Source organism: Pseudorasbora parva, chromosome 4, assembly GCF_024679245.1.
Source record: "Pseudorasbora parva isolate DD20220531a chromosome 4, ASM2467924v1, whole genome shotgun sequence".
Classification (NCBI taxonomy): domain Eukaryota; kingdom Metazoa; phylum Chordata; class Actinopteri; order Cypriniformes; family Gobionidae; genus Pseudorasbora; species Pseudorasbora parva.
In genome coordinates this window covers 49,832,423-49,845,398 of record NC_090175.1, presented here as the reverse complement: position 1 = coordinate 49,845,398, position 12,976 = coordinate 49,832,423, and the positions used below count along the sequence as shown (strand labels likewise).

At 36.0% G+C, this 12,976-nt stretch overlaps 1 protein-coding gene across 1 annotated transcript in view; it reads left to right on the top strand.

Moving 5' to 3' along the window:
• Positions 1 to 1,908: 1,908 nt before the first annotated feature.
• Positions 1,909 to 12,976, top strand: part of slc5a10 (solute carrier family 5 member 10) — a 40,107-nt gene continuing 29,039 nt past the window's right edge. Inside the window, exons 1-6 of the mRNA XM_067442147.1 lie at positions 1,909 to 2,050; positions 2,635 to 2,706; positions 8,103 to 8,207; positions 9,872 to 9,931; positions 10,254 to 10,358; positions 11,553 to 11,658. Of these exons, the coding sequence (XP_067298248.1) occupies positions 1,940 to 2,050; positions 2,635 to 2,706; positions 8,103 to 8,207; positions 9,872 to 9,931; positions 10,254 to 10,358; positions 11,553 to 11,658 (559 nt within the window). The 5' untranslated portion in view covers positions 1,909 to 1,939. The remainder of the gene's footprint in view (positions 2,051 to 2,634; positions 2,707 to 8,102; positions 8,208 to 9,871; positions 9,932 to 10,253; positions 10,359 to 11,552; positions 11,659 to 12,976) is intronic.

The following is a 12,976-nucleotide window of genomic DNA, read 5'->3' as shown; positions in this document are numbered from 1 at the left end:
TCGACATTGATAATAAGCAACAAATCGGCATATTAGAATTATTTATGAAGGAAAATTAATAGAGAACATCTTTTCACAATATCACAATTTTACTGTATGATTTATCAAATAAATATAGCATTGTTAAACATTATAATTTATAATATCACGGCCAAAGCCGATTCGAAAGACTTAATTCGAAAGACAGTTCATCAGCTTCTTGGTTTACAAGAAGCACACGAAACCTCCGCAACTCTGCCATCATTATGTTAAGCCCGCCCACCGACTCTATACATGATGTGATTGGCCTGACCAGAGTTTGGTTTTTACAGCTCAGAAGTCTATGGGAAGATGGACGGTTGCTAGACAACACTGGCTGCAAGTAAGATTTTATTTTTAGGGTGTGTCTAGATTTCTAGGCTAAGATCTTTTTGATAAAATCTGGGCGTTTTTAGCGTCCCTCTATTGAAAGCTACGCAACTTTTATTTTCTTATAAACATACGCTTATAAAAACATATCTGTATTCTCTGGCATTTTAGTACATCAGTACTTGGATGTTTTGTATTTTGTCTTGTTGGTTTCTTTTTAACTGCAATGTACAGCCCTTTGGAACTACGGTGGTAGTCTGTAAGGTGCTGTATAAATAAATAAACGAACGAACGAACATTCATCAACTCACACATCAGTTGTGGCAATGGACACTCAAGGATGTTCACTTGACAAGAACACTGTGTTTGAGCTTCTGCATGAACCAATGAGGTTCTCGCGCATTAAGCAGGTTCAGATGAGCGTTCGCTGATCAATGTTTACATGTGAATAAAAGCCTAAGTTCAATCTGTTAATCAATAGAAAGTGTCCTCAAATAATTTGGACTAAACGCTCAATTCGTATGGATTCGTTTTGCGATCTCTTTATGAACTTTTTGAAGTGTCAAAGTGTTAGTTGGATAGTTATCAATAGAGAGACAGAAAGATCTCAGATTTCATTAAAATTATCTTTATTTGTTTTCCAAAGATGAACAAAAGTTTTATGGGTTTGAAACAACATGGGGATGAGTAATTAATGTCAGAATTTTCCTTTTTGGGTGAACTATCCCTTTAAGACGGCCAAGACCAAAATAATATGATATACTAGGAAGAAATACTCTAGAATAGAAGTCAGCCAAAGACTTGCTGAATAAGCGACATACCAATATGCTGTAAAATTAAATGAATTGCTAATAGTTTTCTTTACTAATTAACTTTATCTTGGGTCAACTGTGATGCATTTTCAAGGAAATTAGATTGCAAATACTCGTGCCACACTGTCAAATAAAGTACTGCTGATGTAAACATTGACCCCAAACACTAAAGGTATCGCTAGTAAGTATACTTATGTCCATGTGTAAGATTGATGCTGATGGTTAGTGCATGTGTGTGTGTTAATGGGTAGCACCAGTGGGTGTTTAAGTAAATGATTCACTCAGTTAAGTGTGTCTAGGGATGTTTTTTAGACTCTGACAGTCACATTAGGTTAGTTAGATCACACGTCTAAATGCTCTGATTAAACGTCTAAGTGTGTGTGTGTGTGTGTGTGTGTGTGTGTGTGTGTGTGTGTGTGTGTGTGTGTGTGTGTGTGTGTGTGTGTGTGTGTGTGTGTGTGTGTGTGTGTGTGTGTGTGTGTGTGTGTGTGTGTGTGTGTGTGTGTGTGTGTGTGTGTGTGTGTAGCCATGGGTGTTTGTCTCTATGTGCAGGTGCATGTGTAAGTCTCTGAAACCACAGCAAGCAGCAGGGTTTGTGTGTCTTTAGGGATGTGTTTTATCTGCCTTGTTGTTTTCATGTAGGTGCAAGTTTGCTTCATTAAACTGATGTGTTTAATGATCAATTCACACACAGAGCTGACTGACCGGAACACCTTGTGTCTTTCTAGCCTCTTTGCTTTGTCGTCTTAGTTTATGTGTAGTGTGTTTGAAGGCAGGACATGGCGTCTAACTCTACCACAAAATTTTTCGCCCTTTCCCAGTCTTTCAGCATATCAGATATCATTGTAATCGGAGCATATTTTTTATTGAACGTCGCAGTTGGAATATGGGTGAGGCGTATTTATGTATTTGTGTGTGTATAGCTGCAACACAATATATATATATTTTTAAATGATAGTTTAATAATATGTTATGATGTGTCAGTGTTTTACACTCTTAGAAAAAAAGGTTCAGTGTTGTTCTAAAAACCTTGATTCGTGATTCTTGATTCAATTTTATAGAACACTTTTTGCAGAAAAAGCGTAAGAATAAATCTTAAATTATTGGATAAAACTTTTACCTAACTTTCATCATGATTTTTTTTTATCCTAGTGATAAAGTATGTATAATAATAGTTGCATGTAATTTAAATTAAAAATGAATTAAAACAAAATTAATAAACTAATTCAAATTAAATCCATAATTATCCTATGATGGGAACCCCTAAAGTTATATGAAGCGTCTGACAGAACTCTTTACCATTCTATATAGAGCCTTTTATTCTAAGAGCGATACTTAAGAAGAAAAATATCACAAATGTGTCTAAGAACATGTTGATGTAAAGTGTGGAATTACAAAGGAAAGATTATGTTTATGACAACAGTGGGAAATGCCTCATTTCAATTTCAGCTAAAATGTTGTATGTGTGTTACAGTCATCTTGCAGAGTGAGCCGAAACACACTAAGTGGATATTTTCTGGCTGGCAGAGATATGGCTTGGTGGCCGGTAAGTGATAAGTAATGTAAACTGACCTAATGGAAGCAATATATAAACATACATACATTTAATTAATGATAATGTACATATTTAAGAAATATTTGCAAGTATATATTGTAGGCTATATATATTTTATATGTAAATATAAATATTTTATATATATATATATTATTAAAAATTATTTGTTCAATAAGTTATGACAACATATGTTTTTACATTGTTTTAACTCATCAAAATAAGTTAAGAAATGTTAAACTTTTTTATTAGTTATAGAAGATGTAACTCATATTTAAAAGTCAGTTTAACATAATAAGTTGACATAAGTTGAAATAACTTAAACATCAAGCAAAAGTTCAAAATTTGCCTTTTTTTTACAGTGTGTGTATTTATATATAAATAAAAAGGAAATTATACCATACATATTGATAAATTATGTAAACAAACTCATGATTAATCGTGATTAATCAATTTGACAACACTAATTGGCATTTCAAGAAACATTTCTGAGGAGCCATTTACACAACACTGTTTTCAACTAAAAATAGACAATTTGTATGAATTTCTGCTGTCCATTTACATGACGGTGTGAATTATAACATTGTTAATCCTTATTATTAACAATGTTGTGCTGCTTAACATTTTTGTTGATACACTACCATATGGTAAAAATTTGGAATGAGAAATTAATTAATACTTTTATTCAGCAAGGTTGCAATACATTGATTAAAAATTACAGTAAAGACATTTATTTATTTAAAAAAGAATGATTAATACATTAATATGGCTATGTTTATGCAGCTAGAGAGCCACTGGTATTAAAGCAAACTATAGACACACCAAATAAGGCATTAACATTAATGTTAATTAAACCTTCTGCATATATTATTAATTTATAAAAAAAAAATTTAAAATGCCCCAAAATTAAGTATCTTAATGGTTGGAGACATTGTGGTGAAAAGGCACATATTTTAGGTGGTCTGATTCATTTTCATCACATTCTTTTTCTTTTGCAGTGGCTTTAAAGGCACAATATGTAAGATGTTTGTATTAAAATAATGTTATATAATTATTTTGTTGACTAGTGTACTAACATTATCTCTGAGTTTCCAAGAATATATCACTTCAAAATTCACAGTTTATAATCCTTTTTGACCACTGCAGAGCACCGTACGCTTGCTTTGCTGTTATTTGGATGCATTTCTAGACTTGTATTTCTTCAAAATGCTGGCAAGTATTTACAAGAGCAATATATTTCATCAAACAAATTAAAATAAATGCACGTAAACATTTGAAATGGGCCGTTATTTATAGCAGCATTTATTATCATACATACCAAGTAGGGCTGTGCAATATATCGAAATTATCGAAATATCGCATATGTACATATCGCAATATGCATACCGCAACGGCACGCAATATCTGAATGATTTTAATAGGTTACTTCAACATTGTGTTGTTACTTCAACATTGTAAAAAGTGTACGGGGCATGACGGTTACTTATGACTCCTTGCAGTCTTGCGCTGTCTGCTAAATGACACACACAGCGAAACGTGCACACATCCATGCATTATGTCTTAAAGTGACAGACGGCTAATACAGTAAACCTGCCGCTGCTTGTCAGACAACAGAAGAACACGAGAAAATCACTCAGTGCTCTTTGCTGAATAACCTTTGTAGCTTTATTATGTATCAGTGAATACTTAATTCATATGAAGACTACTTTTTTATTTTTAATAACAAAGAATAATAAAAATAAAATAAATGTCCACCCCTAGTTTAGGAGTCTTTGTTTACCTGCATGTTCTTGATGTTAAGTTTTAGGTTGATATAACTATATATTACCATGTCAAGCAAAGAGTTTTTGGTAATTAAATATTTGCATTTCACTTTTTTTTTGGGCTGGGACTTTAACACGTTAATTAAGATTAATTAATTACACGACTTTAACGCGTTAATTAATTACGCAAAAAAATAAATAACATAATTTTAACCACACTTATTTTTGCACCGCGGAACGTTTTTCAATGAATGAGTTTCGAGGGACCGATTATACTGAAACACCAACTAGCGCACACGAGTCAGTCACGACAACAACAAACCACAGTGAACATGAACGAAGAAGCTGATGAGACCGCTTTGCTTGGCCCCGTGGATGGGAAATTTTGTTTTAAAAAACGAAAGAATGGAAGCGTCGACAAGAGCATGGTTGTGTGCAAGCTATACAACAAGGAATTTGCGTATCACCGCAGCACATCGAGCCTCAAATATCACAAATACGCTTTTGATACACTTAATGGCAAACATTGCACTGGTCTGCTGGACTGAAATAAACAAACAATATTTTGTTGATTAAGCTTATGTATTGAGTCATTATTCAATAGTATATTAAAATCCATGTGAAAAATTACTTCTCACTGTTCTCAGGTCAAATATTTATATGCGATTAAAATGCGATTAATTTCGATTAATTAATTACAAAGCCTCTAATTAATTAAATAAAAAAATTTAATCGAGTCCCGGCCCTAATTTTTTTGTTTGTTTACATTGATGTTAAAATTATATTGTCAGATTTGTGACAAACATTTTTGCTAAAACACTGCTGGTCATTTTCAGAACGTTAGCGATTGGTTATGGCAGATCCAGAGTGGCTCTGGGCAGATCCAATTGTTTTAAACTTCAACAGAGTACCCGCCTTCACGGAAATAAACCCTTCTCAATGGAGAGTGGGCAGACTCTCTGTACAAATGAAATGTACGAGAGTCTGGTAAGACCAGGCTACCCCGGGACTACTATTACATCTAAAAAAGACGTTTTACTCACATTTGTGTGTTGCACCATTCCTGTCGGATCCAATATAGAAGGCACAGCATTGTGTTTTAATCGCAATATGTCTGCAAATCAAGCTCGACCTGAGACTTGTTTACAAACGATTCCACAGTGAAATTAAGCAAACACACATATAGTGTCTTCTCCACGTGAGCTGGAACTTCATTAAAAATAAATGAAGTATCACACATTCCTAATATTAGGATCCAAAGGAAGCTTATCAAGCGACTGTGTTCTTCCACAACCACGAATAGCGCAATATCTTGCTATCTTCTTCGGCATGTGTATTGCTGCTGGCTAGCGTGATCCGACCGCATCCATGATTTGGTGGGCAAGGCTACTGCATTACATGTGATTATTGGCGGTGTTTCGCCACACGATGATGCGTACACGATTGTTTTATGGGCTTGGTGTCTATAAAAGCTTTTTTGTTTGTTTGTTTGTTTGTTTTTACTAAAAATGAAGTTTTCAGCTCTGAAACTTACAGCATATTCTTATATTATCATGAACTTTTATATATCAAAAGCTCAAGGGAAAGTTGATTTCTCAATTCATCACCCTTTAAATCTGGTTTTCTGTCACTTTAAATCACTTTATGTGAATACCATTTGAATACAGTAGCATTATGACATAATGTTCAACACACTCAAATGTATCATATGTATGAGCAGAAGAGGTCATCTGTGGCATAATAAAAGCTCCGCAAAATCAAGGCGTCATCAAGCTAGCCTTTGTTTGAAAGAAGGGACCCACTTTATATTAGGTGGCCTTAACTACTATGTAACATTGTAATTAATAATTTGATACGATGCACTTATTGTGTATACATGTTTTTACATTGTCATTACATTTTAAAAATACCTGCATGTAATTACATCTGTATTTAATTTTTGTAGTTACATTTGTAATTACACAGTTGGCACTTTCCTTACACCTAACCCTTCCTTTAAACTGACCCATATCACCACACCTGTCCCTAGCTCTACCCTTAAACTCACCCATAAATCACATCTGTCCCTAACTCTACCCTTAAACTGAGCCACAGCACCACACCTGTCCCTAACTCTACCCTTAAACTGACCCACAGCACCACACCTGTCCCTAACCCTACCCTTAAACTGACCCACAGCACCACACCTGTCCCTAACCCTACCCTTAAACTGACCCACACCACCACACCTGTCCCTAACCCTACCCTTAAACTGACCCACAGCACCACACCTGTCCCTAACTCTACCCTTAAACTGACCCACACCACCACACCTGTCCCTAACCCTACCCTTAAACTGACCCACACCACCACACCTGTCCCTAACTCTACCCTTAAACTGACCCACACCACCACATCTGTCCCTAACTCTACCCTTAAACTCACCCATAAATCACACCTGTCCCTAAAGGTGCACTATGCAACTTTCCGTCCACTGGAGGGCGCCTATTCAAAACAAAGGTGTAGTTTGATGACGCCAAGTGTGAGCGCAGTATCTTGGGAAATGTGGTCATCACCTCACAGCCGGTGGAAAATAGGACTCGGGCAGATGTTCATGGATGTGGTTATTAACGTTACTGTAGTGTAAAACAGAGCAGGACCGAGTGTTGTGGAGCTGATCGCGGCCGCTGGAGTTGTTATACAAGCACACGGCTCGCGAGTACCGGGACTTTTATTATGACGGGACGGGACACAGTCGCCGGGCGCGCGCACTTCCGCTTTTCCGGTCATGACTATAAGGAAAAGCCAGCAGCTCTGTTTATCATATTAGATACATTTAAGTGTGTTTAAAATTATGTTATGACGTTACTCTGTGCGTTCGCTCGGCGACGATGTGACATGTTCATACTGCTAAGATTAAAGCGCTTCTGCAGAATAAAACCAAGGGTAACGCAGATATGACGCGATTGACATGCGACTCGCTCAAACGCTATGCTGAAACGTTCCAGTCCTTAGTTAAAATAGCAATTTTCTCACAATTTACAAATATTTGGAAACATTTGGGATATTGTAAGTACTCAACTGAACAAAATATATAACACTGGCCTAGTGCTTTTTGGATATTTCACTGCAAAAATACTACATAGTGCACCTTTAAAACTGACCCACACCACCACACCTGTCCCTAACTCTACCCGTATCCCACCTCAATATCAGCAAAAGTGCTTTGTAATACAATATGAACACAGTAAGTACATTGTACTTATTTTTTGATGTAAGTACAGTTAAGGCCACCTAATATAAAGTGGGGCCGGAATAAGCAACCTCTAGGCGAAAAATTACATACTGTGGCTTTAATTAGTCCTGCATATACATTTTTAATTAATTAAAGTTTTACAATTCCACATCATATCACTTAAAAGTAGGTCACAAAAATAAGGTCATAGAAATATAGGTCTGTATATAATAATTATACATATGAGTAATTATAATAATTATATACAAATATTTTTTTTTATCAAAATAGTTAAACTTGCATGTCATGTCAACTATATCTTGCAAATACTGAGTGTGAAGCTGATTTTTGTAAATCAAGTTTTAGGTTGTCCTTCCTGAGAACTCATTAACATGTAGCATGAATGTGTGCAGATCGGCGCCTCTCTGTTCGCCAGCAGTGAGGGGTCAGGACTGTTCATCGGTCTGGCTGGGACAGGAGCAGCAGGAGGGATCGCTGTGGCTGGATTTGAATGGAATGTGAGTGACATCATTTTTAAACGTCTCATTTTCCCATCCCAGTAACTGATTATTACTTTAAACACGGAAAATTTAGTCGTTCATTTAAATGCACCAGCATTCGATCAACACTAGGGGGAGAAAAAGACCGGCTTCTGTCTTAAAACAACTTCATGGGTGCTGAATATTCGGTAGCACTTTATTTTACAGTGCGTGTTCTTACTGTGTACTAACCTTAGAAAATACTGGGTAATATTAGGTGGCTACCGGTGTTAAGGTTAGGTTTAGGGGTAGATTCAGGGTTTGTATCTAGTTACCTAGTTAGTAGTAGATCATAGCCTACATGGGGAACAGGACTGTAAAATAAAGTTCTACCGCAAATGATTTGTATAGACCAGGGGTGTGAATAGTTTAGCTCTTGCCTCAACACACCTGCTGGAAGTTTAGTATGCCTAGTAAGATCTCGATTGGGGTTGGAGCTAAACTCTGCAGGATAGTGGCCCTCCATGAAGAAAACCGTCAGACGAACTAAGAGGCTTTTGCATATGAAGTCTTCATATATATTTTTAAATATTTATATTTACATATTATATGTAAATATAAAAATTTTGTTTATATATATTTTTTCTTAACTATACACGCATGTGTGTGTATTTATATACATATACGTATAATAATTATACACTGTATACACACACACACACACACATTCGGTTAACACAAACTTTTATTTTGGATGTGATTAATTGCTATTTGCAGTTTGCATCTAAAGAAACATTTCTGACACAACACCGTTTTCAACTAAACGAAATCAAAAGAAAAAAAAGTAGGCCTACACAAGACTTGTTTTTCAAAGAATTTGTTTTAAATAGTGTTTGTCTTTTTACTTGTAGGCCTGCATGTTATCTAAATTTATGGAGGTGTACAGATGTGAAATGTGAAAATTAAATAAATAAAACCTCATGTTTCTGACTAAAATTAGACCACAACAACTAGAAAGAAAGAAAGAAAGAAAGAAAGAAAGAAAGAAAGAAAGAAAGAAAGAAAGAAAGAAAGAAAAGAAAAGAAAAGAAAAGAAAAGAAAAGAAAAGAAAAAGATTTTGACACTTAGATTGCACTTACAGTTATAGATCAGTTATAGAAAAATGATTCATTCACCTTCATGTCGTTCCAAACTGTTGTGACTAACTTTCTTCTGTGGACCGCAAAAGCAGATATTTTGAAATATGGCTTAGTGATTTTCTTTTCTTCTTTTTTTTCCTTTCCATACAGTGAAAGTCAATGGTGCCCAATGTCATTGTGGACCACAACTTTCATTGTGTGCATGCAAAATATTGTTCAGAATATCTTCTTTTGTGCTTTGAAAGAAAGAAAGTCATACAGGTTTGGAATGACATGAGGGTGAATAAACTAATCCTTTTTTTAATTGAGCCATCCCTTTAAGCTGTTCAAGTATCATTAGATAAGATGACAAAATATAAAAATAGATGCGTCTTCATTTACAAAATACCTTTTAGGGCCACTGTTTATTTAATGCAAATATATTGTCATATCTAATGCAGCTTTGCCCTTCAAGTAAAATGATCTTGTTGTAAAATAAGATATTTAAATGTGTTTTACTGGAAAATAAATAGATGAAGAAATAGATTTTTCCACAGTGCACTAACAGTTTTTTTCTCTATTAGGCAACTTATGCCCTGTTGGCTCTTGCCTGGGTCTTTCTCCCAGTTTATGTGTCTTCTGGGGTGAGTTTTAGACATGCACCGAATCACTGTTCACAGATGAGCTATACAGTATGGCAATTAATAATTCAGAACATATGTTTGATGCTGCCATGTGTTATAGGCTCACAGTCACTTTCTCTCACACACAAACTCACCACATGTGCTACTTTCCCAGATTTGCCTATTAATTTGCGTTAATCATGCCATTCCTTTCTGCACTTCCTCCCTCCCTCCCTCCCTCCCTCCCTCCCTCCCTCTCTCTCTCTCTCTCTCTCTCTCTCTCTCTCTCTCTCTCTCTCTCTCTCTCTCTCTCTCTCTCTCTCTCTCTCTCTCTCTCTCTCAGATTGTCACAATGCCAGAGTATCTAGGTCGGCGTTTTGGAGGAGAGCGAATTCGAACGTACTTGTCAGTTCTCAGTTTGATGCTGTCTGTGTTTACCAAGATCTCAGTGAGCATGAAAACACACTTCACTCATGTTTTTTTGCTGTCTCATTCACACAAAGCTAAAAGTCAAACATTAATCTACAAAGGCTTCATTTATCGAGTCATGTACTGCTGTGCTGGCATGTTTCTGCACCCAAGGAATTTGAAGTTGTGAAAGAGAATGTAGCTTAGCGGTTTCAACATCTGTTTTTCACTGCCGGCATACAAAAACACTCACACCCAAAAGCTTGTGCTTCCTTGTTGGCTTGCTTATAAACCATTAATGATAGGTATCAAACGTTGGCACAAAAAAACATAATTTACCACTTTATTTACAAAATATTAGCTAATGCAACAACACAACACGCATGCGTTGTGGTGCTCGCATACGATGTAGATTAATATTAAAGTGGTAAATTATGTTTGTTTGGATTTTTTTTTTTTTTTTTTTTTTTTTTTTTTTTTTTGCACAAAGCAAGCAGTCGCGACGCTTCATAAAATTGAGGTTAAACCACTGGAGTGACATGAGTTATCTATACCTTTCTGGAGCTTAATTGGTTGTTGTGTAGTTGTAAATGGGGGGAGAGAAAGCTCTCTTTGTGTTCAAAAGATGAACGAAAGTTTTACGGGTTTTGAACGACGTAAAGAGTTTTTTTGGGGGGGAACTAAACCTTTAAATGTACGCCAACAACGTATGGCTTTTCTGTATTAACAAGTTGAAACACATATACAGTATAACTATTAAAAAAGTTGCTGACTTCAATGTTGTAGCAGCCTTTATGTAATGCATTATTAAGCATTTTTAATGCATTAATTATACCTTGTAATCCATTGTATGATTTCATTAACAACTAATTGTTACTAAGTAACTATTATACATTATAATACGCTTTTAGAAAGTAGGCAAATATGCATTATTATACATGTTAGATGAAAATATATAAGGCATTATACCATGCATTATGAATACCTTTATAATGCTTTATATATAAAGGCTTTATGCCATTTTGACTTAAATTACATTAAACTGACATTAGACTGATTGAATGAATGGCATAAAAAAAAAGTAGAAAATTGCTGAACTTACATATTTTGATGAGTTAAAGCAATGTTTGTTGTCAAAACGTGTCGATCATATTTTTTACAGTGATGAAAACACTTCAAAATAGAGTCTGCTGCGTAAGAATGAGCAACCTGTGATCTTAAACTTTGTTTGCAGACGGATCTGTACTCTGGAGCAATCTTTGTCCAGGTCTGTTTGGGCTGGAATCTCTACCTCTCCACTGTGCTCATGCTGGTGGTCACTGCCCTCTACACTATTGCAGGTTTGTATTTCCGTTCTCAGGTTCGGGGTCATTAGGACTGTTTTGTGTGTTTTTGAAAGACATCTCTGATGCCCACCAAAGTGCTCACCATAAAACTAAATAAAAAATAATAATATTGTGAAATATTATTACAATTTAAACCATTTTCTATTTGAATATGTTTTTAGATATATTTTTTTCTTTTGATGTGAAAGCTGAATCATTAGTCTTCAGTGTCCCTTGATCCTTCAGAAATTATTCTAAAAAACTGATTTGCTGCTCAAGAAATCTTATTATCAGAGTTGAAAAGAACTGAGCTGCTTAAACTTTTTGTGGAAACAAAAGGATGCTTTTTCAGGATTATTTGATAGAGAGTTTAAAAGAAATGCATTCATTTGAAATATAAAGTTTTTTTTTAAAACACAACAAAAAATCTTTCTAATCCAAACTTGAGAATGGTAGTCTATTTGCAATAAACACTAGATTTAGAGCATTTATTAATCTAGGTTAATGTAAATTTCTACATATATTAATACATTTGTATACTAATCAAGTATAACTTAACATTTGTTAACATCTGTCAACAAATCGATCAGGTCGTGCTGAAAAACCAAATCTTCATCTCCATAAAGCTATTCAGCAGACGGAAGCATGAAGTGCTCCAAAATCTCCTGATAGCTAGCTGCATTGACCCTGCCCTTGATAAAACACAGTGGACCAACACCAGCAGCTGACATGGCACCCCAGACCATCACTGACTGTGGGTACTTGACACTGGACTTCACCTTCCTTCTCCCCAGTCTTCCTCCAGACTCTGGCACCTTGATTTCCGAATGACATGCAATATTTGCTTTCATCCGGAAAAAAACTTTGGACCACTGAGCAACAGTCCAGTGCTGCTTCTCTGTAGCCCAAAGTGGCTTGACCTGGGGAATGCGGCACCTGTAGCCCATTTCCTGCACACGCCTGTGCACGGTGGCTCTGGATGTTTCTACTCCAGACTCAGTCCACTGCTTCCGCAGGTCCCCCAAGGTCTGGAATCGGTCCTTCTCCACAATCTTCCTCAGGGTCCGGTCACCTCATCTCGTTGTGCAGCGTTTTTTGCCACACTTTTTCCTTCCCACAGACTTCCCACTGAGGTGCCTTGATACAGCACTCTGGGAACAGCCTATTTGTTCAGAAATTTCTTTCTGTGTCTTACCCTCTCGCTTGAGGGTGTCAATGATGGCCTTCTGGACAGCAGTCAGGTCGGCAGTCTTACCCATGATTGCGGTTTTGAGTAATGAACCAGCCTGGGAGTTTTTAAAAGCCTCAGGAATCTTTTGCAGGTGTTTAGAGT